This window comes from Mustela lutreola, chromosome 13 (genome assembly GCF_030435805.1).
Source record: "Mustela lutreola isolate mMusLut2 chromosome 13, mMusLut2.pri, whole genome shotgun sequence".
NCBI classification, from domain to species: domain Eukaryota; kingdom Metazoa; phylum Chordata; class Mammalia; order Carnivora; family Mustelidae; genus Mustela; species Mustela lutreola.
In genome coordinates this window covers 78,839,429-78,856,014 of record NC_081302.1, presented here as the reverse complement: position 1 = coordinate 78,856,014, position 16,586 = coordinate 78,839,429, and the positions used below count along the sequence as shown (strand labels likewise).

General features: G+C 49.5%; 1 protein-coding gene across 1 annotated transcript in view; it reads left to right on the top strand.

The window, feature by feature from the left end:
• ATP8A2 (ATPase phospholipid transporting 8A2) overlaps positions 1 to 14,289 on the top strand; it is a 608,051-nt gene extending 593,762 nt beyond the window's left edge. Inside the window, exons 36-37 of the mRNA XM_059144204.1 lie at positions 2,300 to 2,391; positions 8,456 to 14,289. Coding sequence (XP_059000187.1) covers positions 2,300 to 2,391; positions 8,456 to 8,553 — 190 coding nt within the window. The 3' untranslated portion in view covers positions 8,554 to 14,289. The remainder of the gene's footprint in view (positions 1 to 2,299; positions 2,392 to 8,455) is intronic.
• Positions 14,290 to 16,586: the final 2,297 nt, after the last annotated feature.

Sequence of the window (16,586 nt, the reverse complement as noted above, 5' to 3'; positions counted from 1 at the left end):
TGTGGAGCCTTTGCCCCCTGGCAGGAAAGGCTGCAGGATGGAGTGGGTCCCTCTAAAACAAGGGGTCAAGTGGTAAACCTATCATTTGCTAAAGCTGAATAGGTTGGTGGACATTCACTGTACTGGTTTCAATGAGCTTGGAGTGTTTTGTTATAAAAAAGAGAGAAGCATATACCATTTCACAAGGAAATTAGGGACATCTTCCCGGTGCAGAGGCAGGGGCAGGAACAGTGCCAGTAACACATCCTGTGACCTTTGTATTTGGTACAGCTGAGTCTCCTCACCTGCCTAGTGATAGACCAACGTGTGTGATTTCCCACTTCTGTGGTCCTGTGACATCCTCATTCACCCCATTGCCACATAGAGCTTTTGGACCTGAGCGTGGAAGACAGGGCTGACTGGGACAGAGGAGGGGTGTGCTAGCAGAGCATAGGCTGAGTCCGTCCACCGGGTTCCTGGGGAACAAGTGCCTTTCCCTTGCCACAACCTGGCTGGAAAGCTTGCCCTTGGGAGCCCAGCCTTTCGGAGCCCCCTCTTCACATATGCCCTGGGCAGAGCCTGGCAGTGCCCTCCATGGAGGCATATGACCTCTCTGGTCACACAGAGAGGACAGCCTTTCATTACCCTCCCCCTGTCCTAAAAGTAGCCAGCACAGGGAGCCCCAGCCTGTCGGGGGCAGCGAGCTCCCAGACGGATGGCACACTCATGGACTCCTCCACCTTCATTGGCTTCTGTCTGCCTACTGGCCAGGGCAGTTGCTCAGCAGGGCCTAGTAAGATTAATCTGGCCCATGGAAGAAAAAGACATGAGAGAGAAGGGAAAAGCCAGTGTGAAGGGGTAGTGTTTTTCCTCATCAGCCATTTTGCCAAGCTTAGCTAGCTGAGGCTCACCTTTAATTGGTGATGAATTAAACATTGTCCTTTCAACAAACATAATCAGAAAATGTTCTCTTCTGGAAACTCAGGGGCAAAATGAACTTCAGCTCTGAGATCTATTGAGAATACCTTGGGCCCCGTTCTTCCTTTGAGGCCCTTGAGATCACTTTGAAGTGGACTCCGGTCAGGAGACCATCTCCCTCAGGCTCAAGGCCCACAGACACTGGGAATGGGGAGGTGCCTGGGACAGCAGGCAGCCACAGCTTCTGTGCCCTCACGTTCCCACAAACAGCAGATCGGGATGGATTTGTCTGCTATGGCCGCTGTTGCAACGTACCACAGACTGAGTGACTTAGCAAGGATTTATTTTCTCCCACTTCCTGAGGCTGGCCATCCCAGATCAAGGTGCTGGCAGTGTTTGGTCCTTCGGAGGCTGGTTGATGGCTGTCTTCTGCATCTTCATGTGCACTTCCTTCTGTGGGCTGTCTGTATCCTAATCTCGTCTCCTCAAGAGGACACCAGTCACCTTGGATTAAGCCCCACCCTAATGACCCCATTTCACTTAATCACCACTTTAAAGACCCTGTCTCCAAATACAGTCGCATTCCCAAGTAATTGGGGATATGACTTCAATATATGCATTTGGGGGGAACATAGTTCAGCCCCTGTCAGAGGGCAGTGGCAAACTCCCACGCCCCAGGAATCTTCTGGGGCAAGCAAAGTGACATTGTAATGATAAGAAAGCAAAGCCCTCTGGCCTGCCTGGGCAATTTTAAGGCACCCCCCTTTTGCTTTGGAAGAATAAACAACAGTTGTGCTCCATATTTCCTTAGAGTGGTGGCAAACTTGGAGGGAGTCATTTCAGGAGAGGCAAGGAGAGAGCTTCTAATCCTTGTGTCTTCCAAGGAAGCTCACCTTTATATTCACTATTTCAAAATAACAATCAAGTTGGGCAGAAAGAAATCAGTCTCTTGCTGGGGACCCAAGGACCCTGGGGGAGGCTTTCGCCCTTGGTAGAGTTTTTTGGCTCTGGGAGAGGCGGCCGCAGGTGGAACGGAGGCTCTAAGACATTTACCCTAGAAACAGATGACTGCTTGCAGAAGCGTTCTGGAAAGCCAAGGGTGTGCCTGGTATGAAAGGGTACTTGTAGTGCACTTCAATTAAGAGGAAGGCAGCATTGAGAGGCGTTATGTACAGGATAGACTGGAAACAGAGCGCCTTTTAGAAGAAGGAGCGGTGCACTCAAGGTGTCGAGATAGCATCTACTGTAAATAATAGAGTTGCTTGCCAACCTGGACGTTTTTCCTGATGCGAGGAAGCCTTTTCCCTTGTCTGTTTTATTTTTGCAACCTCGAGTCCCTGGGTGAGGCCCTTTGAGAGGTATTCCCATGAACTGGGACTGACTGCGTTTGATCTACCTGCAGGATGAATGAACGTGACCGCCTACTGAAGAGGCTCAGCCGGAAGACGCCCCCCACTCTCTTCCGGGGAGGCTCCATCCATCAGTGTGTCCCCCGTAAGTAGCCCCTGGCCACATTCCACTCAGCCTGACCCCAGGGCGGTGGCTTCAGTAAAGCCTCCTGGTGCTGATAGGGCTGGAAACCAATGCCCAGCCTGATCCCCACATTTGGAAGGGGAATTTGTGAGTGTGGCTGGAGGTGAGCTTGGCTTGAGTGTAGAAAATTCCCTGGGACCCAATCAAATGTCTGAATGACAAAATCCTGACACTTAAAATCCTGATGTGGTCGAGGCCCTTCTGTCAGCCTCCCAATAAGATTTTGTTCTGAGACTGAAATTATGTTACTGTTAGATTATTGCCCCCAAAGATAGCAATAGACACTGTTTTAGTTAAAATTAGCTTATTAATTGAAACAATGATAATCACTGAGGGGAAAAAAAAATCTCTGTGTACTTTTCCCAGGAAGGCTGCCCGGGTCTAGCCTGGGTACCCCACTTAACACGAGAGGCCAGGCCTGGTTTCTGCTGAAGGGACCAGACCTAGATGAAGTGGGGGAGTAGAGGGGATGTGCCAGACCCCAGGGGAGGGGGCAGGAGGCCATCAAAAAGAGATGGCTGGCAGAGCTCACAGGGCTGGGGTGTGCTTTTTCAGCTATTCAGCCACTTGACTCCCTGCTGGGGGGCATTGTTAGCACAGGTTTCCTTCTGGAGGGGCTTACCTCTGTCTTCCCCAAGGTGAGGTCTCTTGGCATGTTGTCTGTCCCCTGCTTCTGCCCCTCCGAATCCCACCTCTTTTTCCAGAGCCCCCTCTCTTGCACCTGCACATCGCATCGCATCTCGCAACACTGTTTCCTGCTTCCCTTTCTCTCCCTGAGGTGTTCAGAAGGAAACGAGAATGGTTTAGAAGTGCAGAATCCTTGTACCCATAGTATAGGTAGGAGGGGTCTGTGTCATGCTTGGTTGAGCTCCACGCATCAGCAGATCTTCTCAGATTTTCTAACAGAGAGAAGGAAAGGGATGGTCTCCTTCTCCTTACTTTCCAACATGGAATATCAACATGGCAGAGACCATCTCCATGTGGTGCCCCACATGCTTCATGTCCCATCCCAAGGATGGTATCAGCCCCAAGAGCACCTGGCAGAGGCTTAGGTCAATGTAGTAACTGGCCCAGCGAGGCCCGGTGAGCTGGGTCCCAGCCAAGGTCTCTCAGAGCCAGGAGAGCGTGGTCCTGTCAGGAGGCTTGGTGGTCTAGCCCAGGGAGCGAGGTCTGGGGGGCCCTGTTTCTGGAGCTGGGCTGCTCCACGGTCCTGTTCCAGCTCTGTCATGGTTTTGTGCACTTAGGTAAGTTAACCTCTTATTTCTATATCTGTAAAATGGAGATGATGTAAGAGCTTGGTTTTGGGAGAGGATTAAATTCAATCATTTATATGAAGAGCCTAGAATAGTACCTGCCAATATGGAGTCCAGTAACTGTGAGATATGACTGGGTCTTTTCTGCCACTAGTTGACTGACTTTGGGTGACTTACATACTTCTCTAAACTTCTGTTTCCTCCACTGGGGGGACCAAAAGAAATCTAATAATATACACTAAAAGGGGAAAAAAAAAACAATGCACATCTGACACAGTCTTTGTGAGGCTTCAAGACAATGTATATAAAGCACCTTCTCTGTAACAGACACAGAGAAAATGAGGACTGGTTCTGTAAACAGGGGAGTTCATGCCAAGGAGTCCTGCTGCTTCCCTAATAACTATTTCAGAATAACTCTAGGAAGAATATGTAAGATACATATATTGAGATCAAAGACCATGTAAGAACTTTTATGGAAGCGTCATAAAATGTCTTAGAACAACTACTAAAAAAACTTTCTTAACTTAGGATTTTGAAGAACAAAAGAAAATCAGAATGAACAAGTCTAAGAAATTTAAAAAGCCTTTAAGATCACACCACATTTTAAAAACACCCAGCAATAGTAAGAAACTGATTTGATAACAAACGTTCTGTCAAGAACTAGAAAGGCCAGAAGTACTCCCGGCCTGTGAGAAGTTCTGCGTTCTTCTCTCAGCCTCTGCCTAGCTATCTCTTCTGTGTCTGTCCCTCCACTGTCTTGGGCCTGTCTTCCCAGGAAACTGGAAGGGAAGCTCGTCTTGGCAGCATTTCTAATTCTCTACAGGATACCAACACACAGTATTTCTAACTGAGATCAGCATTTCCTACTGTCATATCCTTGTCGTCCTCATGGCCCCCATGGTCATCCCCACTTCTGTTGCTTTTAGGGATCTTTTTCCAGACAGGAAACTTCTATTCTCATGAAGATGTTATCAGAGCTACTTAAGGGGAGTTTTATTCCAAAATAATGAAAAAAAATGACGTGGTTTTATGGACTTCACCAAATGTTCTCTTGAGAGAGCACAGAACAGTGAAGACACTCCCATCCTTTTCCATCTCCTTTACCTTACCGCATTCTGCTCCCAGTTTCTGGCTGCAGCTAAGCATTTAAGAAGCCAGCCCAGGGAAGTTCAGGAGTTGGGCCCATGAATGTCTTTCCCCAGACCCCCTATCATTACTTTGTGGCTGTCAGGACTTCCTGAAAGATGAATGAAAGTGGGAATGGCAAAGAGCTGGAAGCTTCCTTTGAGCTCCCCATTTGTATGTAAATGGCGGCTCAGTGTCCATCAGACAGAAGCTGGTGACCTGATGGTGCATCTTTGTCAGGCTGAGGGGTGTAGACTAGACAGGCGGAGGCTAGTTGGATGGTTATAGTCTCTCTTGCCCCACTAAAATGTTTTCGATTACAGCCCTGACTCCCACCAGGCCTGGTTTCTGAGAGGAAAATGTTGTATCTGAACCAGGAGACACCCCTGTCCCAGGATAACCCTACCAAGCCATCTTCTTTTCCTACTTGAGTTGCGGAGTTCACTTTAAGTTTCTGCGGAGGCTAAGAAAGTCTAGTAAGGAAAGTCTTAGTGCACAAATTCTGGAAACATGATGGTAGACACAACCAAAGGGGACTGCTGGACAAGCCATTTGGTCATGACCTCTGGGTCTCAGCTTAACCCAAGAGAAGAGATTTGCTTGGGAAGGTCCTCCCAAGTGGACACCCAGAAGCCCTTCCTAGTCTGGAGTGGCTGAGTAATCCCAGCAGAAGGACCTGTGCCCGTGAGACAAATACAAGCCACAGATGCCTTACAGCTCTCAGCTTTGTCTCTGCCCCAGTAGGCATAGGCAGAATGTGAATGAAAAACGGAGTAAGTGAGACAAGCCTTTTGTTCCTTCCACCTGACCAAGGAGTAGACAATTCCAGATGCTCAGCTACCTTTCCCAAAAGGATACTCCCAAACAATATTTGCTTTTTTGTCTCAGGGAGTTCCCTTCATTTCTTCCTCTCTGCCAGGAACCCTCTCCAAGAAGCCCACCAAAAAAAGACAGGTAGCAGCTGTTCTGTTTGGATGCGTTGTTGTGACAGGTTCCCTTCTTCTCTGGTAAGGAGGTGGAGGCTTCCTCCGTTGGTGCTGCGTGTGAATTGGCCCTGAACAAAGGAGAGGGTTCTGTGCCTGGATATTGTTAGCCGTGGAAAAGCCTGGCACCCACTGGGAGGGTGGGAGCTCTGAGGGAACTTGGACCTGACCTGGTGCAGGCCCTTTATTTCACAGAATAGTAAACTAAGAAGACCCAGAAAACTTAAAGAACCCACGGTCCTATCACCGATTACTGCTGGGCAAGGATTAGAACCATCCTTCTTGCCTTAGGGCATGGGCCCCGGATCTAAGATGAAAGCAGAGCAGGTGGAGACCACCACCTTCAGCCTTCTGCCTGCCACCAGAACAGCTCAAGGAGAGCACTTAGAAGGGGCTCCCACTGCTTAGGATCAGAGCCACCAATGCCAGGTTGGGGAGGCACGGCAGGCCACAGATGACCACTCTGTGGCCCTCAAAGGAAAACATAAGATACTTACTAAAAATATTCCTTTTAAAGACCAGAGAATAAAAATGATCCATACTGACCACAGAACACAGCCTTGTGACTGGAGGAGACAGTGTTGTTTGCTAGATTCTGCTTTGACACATCCCAAGGAAAGGCGTCTGGTCTTGGACTGCAGTCAGAAAGCTGCACTAGGACCACCTTGTCCTAGAGGATCCACCATAGCACAGGCGAGGGAGGGAGCTGGCCCGCAACAGCCGGACAAAGGACCGCTCCCTGGCCTCACTGATCAAGCAACTCATCAAGGGAAATCTAAAAGTTCTAGGAGAACGGAAGAGAGAAAAGGCACCTCCTCCTCAGATCCCGTGAAGCCTCTGAGGGCTCCTTGTGTGGAAAGCCCTGAGGAGGAAGTTCAAGTGCCCTGCACCCAGCACCCCCAGGGCTGTCCTCTCCAGGCCTATTCCTGCACTGCAGCCCAGGGACACCGCCCCCTCCCAGAGGCAGCCAGATGGGGCTCACCATGGCTGCCAGCTGCCACACAGTGAAGCTTTTTGGTTGGTGGATTTGGTTTGGTTAGAGATGGAGGTGAGCCAGTAGGTGGAGATCTCTACAGGAAGACTCCTGTCTGTCCTCACCCTTCACAGGTTCTGCCTTTGCTCCCAGTCCCCCTGCCCTCTAGCCCTGTCCTTAGTTGCCTCCCGGGGCCACCTATGCAGACAAGCCCTCACTTCCCAGGGGGCCCTCCTGAGCCCTCGGGTTTCCTCAGGCGGTGGCCAGGAGAGCCGGGATGCCAGCCCATGGCCAGAGACTCTGGTTTACGAGCACATGCAGAGTCCAAAGTCACCCTGAGCATCCTCTGTCAGAGCTCCTTCTTCCCTGTCCCCACCAGATATGCTGCTGCTCTATGTCTTAATAGTTCAGAAACGTCCCTTTGTAAGCCAAGGATCTGAGTAAAATGATTAGCAATCCAGGAGGTGGTACATGGGCACAGTGTCTGATTTATTTTTCCCCTTCAAAGAACGTGACCATGAACGAACACGTCAGTTGACAAGTCATATATACATATGGATGGGAGTCATCCTTGCCAGACATTTCACTGTTGTTATCTTTGGGTCAGAAAGTCTAATCAGCTGTGGGACTTTTCCAGAGTCCTGATCCAGAAAGGTTCGCCAGCAGAGAGAGAATCTTATGAATGCTTCTTCAGTGGGAAGGACCCGATAGGAAGGAGGGCCCTACTTTGGGCTTCTGAATGCTGAACCTCTCTCTGGAACTGGAGATGCAGGAAGAGTGTGGGTCCTGCAGGAGCACTGCCCGGGTTTGGCTCCCAGCACTACTACTCACTAGGTCTATGACCTTGGGTGACTCATTGGGGGGGGGGGGAATCACCCCATGCCTCAGTTTCCCCATCTGTGAAATGGGAAGAATACTCTCCCCTGCCTCAGGGGCTGCTGGGAGGAGTGAATGAGCTGCTTCTCCATAGTACATCGAACAGGCCCCATACACATAGCCTTCGGTCTTTGTTGGCGGCTGCTGCTAGTATTTTTCTTATTACTGCAACTGATTATGAGAACCAGTCTTCCTGGGGCCCCTTGGCTTTAGCTTGTGATCTTTTCCCTTATGTCCACAAAAATGAACCAGCTGCAATTTCTGATTACCAATCCTCATCTGTCCCGTGTAAGAGCAGGAGTGCCGCAAGCATCGTGAGCACAGGGCCGGTTCTGCAGACTAGCATGGTGTGCGTGTTCCCCAGCCTGCTCACAGCTTCGTAAAGTACCCAGCCAGCCTGCAGCTTTGGGCAGCTTGGGACACTTCCGGAGCAGAGCATGTCGCCTTTTCTCTTGACTGGCACTTGTGGAAGTACAGACCCGGACCAGTGACCCATTGTTTATGCTTCCCAGCTCAGCTGCAGAGAAGCCGCCCCCCATCCCCCACCCCGAACCCTCCCATGCCAGCCTCGGCATCAGGGGTCAGAACTGGTCAGGCCCTGTCTGGTCAGGCCTTGGCCAGCCCCACCCCACACTCTGCCCACATGTCCCTTCCGAGCCTCAGGTCTCTCTGTCCCGGGTCCCCACCTACCTCAGGCTGGTGAGCCCAGGGTGGCAAAGGTCAGCAGCCATCTCCCACTAAGGCTTTTTCTTCTAAACCCAGCCTGCTCCCCCCATTCTCCTCCTCACCAATCCCTGTGTGCGCTCCTCTTGCAGACGGGTATGCCTTCTCTCAAGAAGAGCATGGAGCTGTTACTCAGGAGGAAATCGTCCGTGCTTATGACACCACCAAGAAGAAACTGAGGAAGAAATAAGACGTGAGTCCTGATTGACCCCAGGAAAGAGATGCGGTTTGTTGCACCCAGTGTTAACACATCTCTGTCAGAAGAGACTGGTGTCAGCAGCCAAAACACCATAAAACCCATTTCTGTGGCCTTAGCCAACCAGTTTGTTAGTTCCACGTTCCCTCACAAACCTTGAGTAGATCCCACAGGGGAAGCCATTTTGTTCCCTTCCAGTCCGTCCGCAGTGCTTGGCCTGACTTCTGTTTACGTTGTTCTGAAGCATTCAGCTGTGCTCTGTGAGGTGTGAAATTAAAAACGTTATGTTCCACCAATATTTAAACATCAGTACTAGTTGTTCTGGGAGAAAGGTGAGAATTTTATGTTGCGTGAGAAACCCGCCTTGCGGAATTGGAGCGGGGGCACGCGTCCTTCCTGTTTTGTTCACTCACAGAGGATGTCCGCCAGGCAGCATGTAAACGCCACTGTAGGCAGGTTGATGTCTTGCTTGGTTCCGATTCCTCTCTCGTTTGTATGAAGTGTGATGGCAGTGAAATCCCCAAAATGTCTGTTATCAGGCTGGTAACCCTGAGAAGGCGTCTCTGAACCTCTTCGCCACACTCCCGGCAGGGCAGGCGGGCCGCGGTTCGAGCATCCTCCCGCACCCTTCCCAGGTGCCTTCTGGGCTGTCCGGGCTTCCCGCGTCCCGGACCTCCTGCATGGCTGACCGCTGTGCTCAGCGCATGGCAGCTGGTGCGCAACCAGCCCAACCGTGCACGATTTCCTGTCCTAGCACAGACTCAGATATGGATGCAGGAAATCTCACCTGCCACCGCCCTTGTCCTAGAACTAAAGAAAAGAAGCCTAGCTATTTGCGCATATTCTAAATGTTTATCTGGCTCTCCCAGGACAGGGAAGCCTGCAGGTCAGTGTGTGGTAGAATGCTACGGCGCTCCCGCTCTGGTCAGGCTCTCCATACTCATTCCCCAACCTCCAGGCCACTGAACCTTGGGCATTCACTTCAGTGAGACCCACACATGTTTTCTTGGGAGTTCAGACCCCATTTTGGACTTTCCCTGCTGGGAAACCAATGGATGTGCAGCATGTCTCCCCAGAGAAGGGATGCACCTATCGCTCTGTAACTCTAAAATCAGGCAGGATGAGTGAACCCAGTGGGAGAGTTGGGGCCCCTGAGGCTGGTGGGGGAAGACCACCATCAAAGGGGACAGCGAGAGGCAAGGAACACAGAGACCTGGGGAGGAAGACAGAGAGGACATGTTAGCCAAGACTCCTCAGTGGACACTGAAATCAAGCCCTGAATCCCAGGCAGTTGTGATGATGCATGCAGGAGGCTAAACAAGACGCTGGCATGCAGTTTTAAGCAGCAACACTTCCAGACACTTCAAGGAAATGCCCTTTTCTGTATGGATGAGGTTCCCATCCTTATCTAGTCAGTGGTAGGTGCAGGCACCTCCGAAAAGAAAGTGTCCTGACTCTAAGATGAGGAGAAGTGCTGCATCACTGACTTTCCAAACTTCTGGGCCCCGCCTTCTAAATTTGGGCAGAACTTGCCTGCCCTCGGGCACGAACTAGAGCACCTGGAGCCCTTAATGAATGGCCAGCCTGGAGGCACGCTCCCTCCTCTGGGCCTTGGTTGCCAAACCAGGTTTTTGGATGGCTTAACATAAATACTTCTGGGCAGCTGTTACTGCTTAGAATGGCACCGTTCTTCTGGGGAATGGCTGCGCTAAACTGGGAAATAAAACAACAGTGCACTTTGCTTCCTCACCCGTTATTTTTGGAGAATCCACATCTTATTGGGCATTGTAATAACTTAAAGTATGATTTGCACGGACAAAGAAAACTAACCCTTTGCTTATGACATGACCAGGATCCAGGGAGGGCTTAAGGGGAACCAGAACATGCAGTGAACAGGTGAGGCTTAGAAAATTGCCATTCCTTCCTCCCTGAGTTGGTAAACCGTTTTTACTAGAGCACCCAGCGAAATGAATCCCTGAAGGGCTGTCGTGCAGGAATTAGGACCCTCCCCCACAAAATGTGCCTGAATTAACACAACAGACTGAGGTATGGGTCTTTATTGGACACCCAGAGAAGTGATATCCTAAAAATAGAGGAAAGACAAAAATTTGAATCAAATGTTCAGTGGGCCTCCTCACTCTGGTTTCATTTGGAACTAAGCCTCTGGAAAGGGGAACTCAAACTCATTCTTTGTCAGACACTTAGCTCTTTCTTAAACTTGAAGCCTTCCAAACTAGATTTGTGAATTACAGTATGTGTATATTTTGTTTGGGGTTTTTTGTTTTTTATTTTTTATTTTTTTAGGCTAAAAGACAGTTCACATTTTCTGAGGTTTGAGTATGTTTTCTGATTCTTTTGACAACTGGACTAAACAGTGTTTGCGATAATGAAACACGCACAGAGAGGAAAATATTAGATGGGATGCCTTTCTAGTCTATTAATTCTCATAGGCGATCAAGCTATCTGGTGGCCAAATGATTAAATTGGGCTTCGAGGAGGAGCAGCTGTCACTATGTGTGATGTATGATATTTAGCTGTGGCCAACTCAGGGGCTGTCATTTGTCCTATCTTCAAACTGAGGTCAGAGTGTCACACAGGCCCCTCCCCAGGGAGCGGGGTGGACTGGAGTAAGTTGCATTCTCTGGCTGTCAGCTCAGTGGAAATGCCACATGGGACTTGTCACTCTGCCACATGGTAAGTGACATACAGGCTGGCAGGTTACACTTGGTCAGCACTATAGGGCCGGCCTCTGCATTGGGCTAAAGTAGCAGAATCCACTGAGGCCTGGCCTTGGTCTGCTGTCATACACAGACTACCGACTCTCATTTAAGAGTGTGTGTTCCATTCTGGCTGAGCTTGCAGGAGGAAAAGAGCAGCCCTTCCGTGCATTAGCTCTGAGTTCCACCGCACACCAGCAGGGACCAGCAAGCAGGGCCGGGGAAAGTGCCCATTAAAAAGGCATGATGGGAGAACAGACTAAACCAACCATTTCTGCCTGGTTGTCAGAAGCAATTTCAGGGCTTATCAGAATGGGCTTTGTAAGAATTTTCGGGTGTGGCTGATGCGTCCATCCTGCCTCTCTGTGGAATATTCAGGACTTCTTGACCAGTGTTACGTTCGCCCATCTCCCGGCACACGTGTGGTCATTTGGGGGTGGGGATTAGTAGAGTATACAAAACCTGTGCTTTGGAGAAAGGAGATGCTGTTGCTTTAACATTTGTAGAGTAATATCCTCAAACACGAACCTGAGTTTTGGCAGAGCATGGCTGGGAACTCTGTTGACATTTTCTTTTCATTGACAAGGCTTCGGGTCTTGCTGTAGGGAGCTGGCAGTGAAAATCGGTGATAACTTGTCAAGAAGCAGTGAATAATGGGGGGAAAAAAGTGAGTATGAGTAACTAATGTCTGAAAATGCATATAGATGTATATATTACAGGCGTTGCGGTTGCTTTTTTTTTAAAGAAAGTCTGTAATCTCCATTTGTTATAACAATGACCCTTTATGTCATTTCTTGAAGAGAATTTTTTATCCTACTTCTGTTCCTAGGGGTTTATGTCTCAGATGATAAGCTGAATAGAATGTTCGCATAGCTCTGCAAGGGGATAAGGTAGTCTTTCGGCTTGAACATGGGAAGGAAGTGCACACGTTTCAGCTGGCATTTGGCTTACTACCAAGGGTCGTTGTCCCAAGGTAATTCAAGGAGCAGTCCGGCCTCAGCATTTGAAATGTAGACTTCATCTCCAGGGATCCATAAAAAATGGGAACAGGGAAACTGTGGTTAAGCAGAGCCCAAAATAATAACCTGGCGAAGAAATGAGTTTAGCAGATCAAGGTAAAAGATGGCATCCCCCATCAGATTTGCTAAATACTTTCTTCATTCCAAGGCTTTTCTTAGCTAATTTAGTAATGCTGGAGACAGTGAAAAGGCAGCTATCCCCTCTCAGAGGGAAAACGTACATCTGCTATCTATGCTGCTGGTTCTCCATCGGCTCAAGACAGTTCTTGGTCTCAACACAGCCTTGGGGGAGTTTTTGTAGCCTCGTCCTGGCCACTTGCCCATCCTCCAAGGCAGTGAGGATGGCACTGAGGATTTGCAGTGGGACATAGAGGTGAGAGTCCGTAAGTATCCCCGAAAGAAAGAGATCTGAAATACTCGAACCTGATGCATTGTCCTCATGTATTTTTTCTCAGCATCCCATATCGTCCCGCAGTACACTTTTCCTTGGACGTTAAAGAGCTTCCCTGAATGCCAGGCCTCCACTAGCGCTCTGTGAAAGGCTCTCTCTTAGCTTGTTAGGTCTGAGTGTGGCCACCCGGCATGTAGGCTTCAACGGGAAGAAAAGGCTACTGAGCCCACATGTTCAGAAGCTGTGACACACAAGGGGGCAGAAAAGAGGGGCGAGCTCACCCCGTTGCCCCACCCCAAGCATAATCCATAGCTGTTCACTCTGACAAGCGCCTCTGCCCCCCTGATTGATGAGAGACAAAAGAGTGATTCTTTGAACACTGGCTGGCTCATTTTCAATGACAATCTCTTGCCCTAGTTGCCTTAGAGACTCCACTCTGCTCTTTCTCTCAGGCTCCAGACCAAGAAAAACATGCTCCCAAGATTAGCCCATCGGCATTTCTTCTGACCTGGCTAAAGAAAGAAAGGAGACCTGTTCCTTTTAAAAGTCAGGAACAAAGTGTCAGGTGGCTTTGATTTATGACAGAAATAGGAAGAAGAAAGTTGAGGTAATAGCGCTATCCAAATAACCCTGCCCAGGAAACTGAGGGGTCAAGAGAGCTTATCAATGGCCTTTTATAGGCCAGCTCTTCCAAGTAGCAGAGAAGGGGCCAGAAGGGGCCAGAAGGAGGGGGACAGCCTGAGAGGATGTGAACCCACTTCCGATGGCGTCGGATTCAGTCATCCCCGAAGACCACCACGCAACCATGGGTGGACCAGTAAATACCAGTTAAAAATCGGGAAAAGAGAATCTGCCCTGTCCTAGGGCTTCTCTCCTTCCCGCAAGATCCCCACGCAAGTGGGTACTTTGCAGGTTTTTCGTTAATAAAATCAGTGTGTGTGCCGACACGTGCATTCCTCTGCCTTCCTTCTCCCATGTTGCCAGCGATTGCTGAGTTCAGAAGCGTGCCCGCTGCTTCCCTAGGAATCCTCCCTCTGAAGGTCCCTGCTACCACCCGACCAGCTGCAGGGGTGGGGCCCTGGGGGCTCCTCCAGGAGCAGCTGGGTCTGCAGACCTCGTGCACCCTCTCTCCTGCAGGTCAGTGAATTGCTGGTTGAACGCAACATCTTTGTGGCGTCTTTCTCAAGCCAGCGAAGCCGTGTGCCCTCCTGTCTGCTTGTCGCATCTGTGCTCAGATTGCTTAAATATTGTTTGCGACAGGGAGGTTTTAATCTGGTTATGCAGAGGGAAGCAGGGCTGTGGGGCACGTTTAATTGGCTCCCAGCAGAGTAGTGAGTGCGTCTATGGAGTGTGGGGGGGTTTTTGTTCCCTCCCTCTAGAAGTGTTACCATTTTCACGTCCTATTAATGTCCTCTGGTTGTTAAATTACAGCCGCACGTTATAGCGGAGCTGGGGTTCCCTCCTGGAGTGAATACAAATGAAGGGCACTTATTTGTATTTTTAGAGGTTTTGGAAAATGTAGTGATTTGTGGCTTTGATCAATCCTGTTGACTGGTATATGTCTGCCCAAACCTGTTTCAAATAAATCTTTTGTTAAAGTAAATGATTGGACCGTGTTTTATTTTGTAATTTGCTCTTGCAGTAGTAAGCATCTGATGCCATAGGGATCTGGGACAGCAATACAGAGTAGATAGAGGCTATGCATACACTCTGCCCCGAGAGCTGATGGCCAAGGAAACGCCGTTCGATGGCAGGAGAGCGGGAAAATCTGAATCGTAGATTAACATGTGCGCCGCAAGTCCCAGTCCTCTTCATGAGAGCAGGGTCCAGAGGCTCTGATCTGAGGTTGGACTGCTCATGCAGTGGAAGGAACTGTACAGAGAAGGGCTTCTCCCATCAACTGTACTCCCCCTTGGTTTATCTGAGTTTCCCTGCAAACCGAGATTTGAAAAGTTCATATTCTGTTGTCGAGCAGGAAATGACAAGACCATCATTAGACGGGTGCCGAACACACCACCCAAAGTATGCTACTCTGACATATTGATTATTTTGAACTGAAGGCCACTGACAAACAGCAGATCTGAAGGGGGGGCTCTCTGACCTCTCCCTTCTACCTGAACACAGGTCATGGCATTGCCACGGAGAAAGGTACACTCCCAGCACTGGGAAGAGAATGTTCTTATCCCTGGAGACTGGGGGTGGACACTGGAATGGACCTGGACAAACAGACCAACTGAAATAACCCTGACCTTCCATGGGTTTCCCCTGTATCTTTCCCAAGGCCTGTCCCACAGTATACTGACCCAGCCCAAGCTGTCCGGTCGCATTCCCGATTTATCTTTCTTTGTGTAAAAAGGCCCTAAAGGACCGAATGGCTTCTTGGGGTCTTTATCTTCCTTCTAAAGAGTCCCACATACATGTAAAAATATTAAATAAACTGGTGTGCTTTTCACCTGTTAGTCTGTCTTATGTTCGTTAAATTCTTAGGCCAGCCACAGAACTTAAGAGGAAAGAAGGAGGTATGTTTCTTTTCCCTTACGTTGTTTTAAAGGGAGTAAGGGGACACCTGCCCATTCCCTATAGATACTGCAAATCACATTTAAGTAAACATCCACTGCCTCGAAGTTCCCTGGGACACGCAAGGCGCACAGCAGAGGCCACATTGAACCTGGGGTAAAGGAGGAGCTAGAAGGCCAGGATATTAGCCTGGGAAGCATGGCTTTCCAGAAAGATAGGGACCTTTCTCACTGGAAACCAGCCTCGGACTCGGTGTATCAGCTGCTTGCCTGGCTTTGTGTGGGCAGCTCTACACTTTAGCCATGTGCAGTGAGGACAGACTCGGGGTGGAGGACAGGAAGGAAAGAGAACTAACGAAAGATCCTTCCCTGCAGCGGCCCCCGTGTAGAACCCCCAAACCTCTTAATGGCCCACTTCAGATACACTACAGATGCCCAGAGCAGACTCCGATTGCTCCCAGATAACCTTATCACAGCTGAAATTTGGCCAGTTTAGGGCGGCCACGACCTTGGTGGCCACATCCCCAGGCACAGGCAGGGACAGGAGGCCGGCCGGGCCTCATTCCAGACAGAGCTCTGCGGCTGAGGGCGGAACGGGGAGGGACTTTCTTCTGCTCTCCATAGGCCCACTCTTACTCTTCTTAAGTCGTGCAAAACTGAAAGTGACTTCACACAATCAAGAGCAAGGCGTTCTCTTCCAAACCTTGCCATTTCTTGGTTGTGTCTACGAAATCCGCCTTTGCTGCTCCCGTGATTTTTTTTTTTTTTTTTTTTTTTTTTTAATGTCATCCTTCATGTGTGCTCACCAGAATAAACCCGAATCCTTGGGAGGCCATTAGCCCCCGAAGACAGTTTGCAGACCCTACATTTCTGCCTGCAGCAATACTCTTCAGTATAGTTTTCCCTGTGAAAAAGACTCCGGCTCCTTTGAAAAATCATTCCGATTCCACTACTTATGTTCAGTGTGTTTGTGTAAGAGACATCTAGAATGTGAGGGACTGACACGTGTATTAAAGCAGCAGGGCCCATGGCAGAAGCACACACCAGCCTCTGATCTTCTGCCTACATTCTGTTCCACGGATGCATCTTTCAAGGGAACCTTCCAGCAACTGGTGAAAAGGCCGGCCATTGCTGTAACTGGGACTCTGGATGAGTTCTGGACTTTCATTTTCCCCCCCAAAGAGGACAAAATAAAATCCCTTCACCCACCAATGTTGGAAGAACCAAACACACAGTTCAGCTCACGAACGTTGTTTTCATTGACTTGAACTAGGGGGAGAGCATTTGACTGCATTTACTTGAACTAGGCTGCACACATAAATGACTTCACGTTTCATGAGGGGGGCCCCCAACGTTCCACCTCCAGTGATTTGCCTCTTCTGGT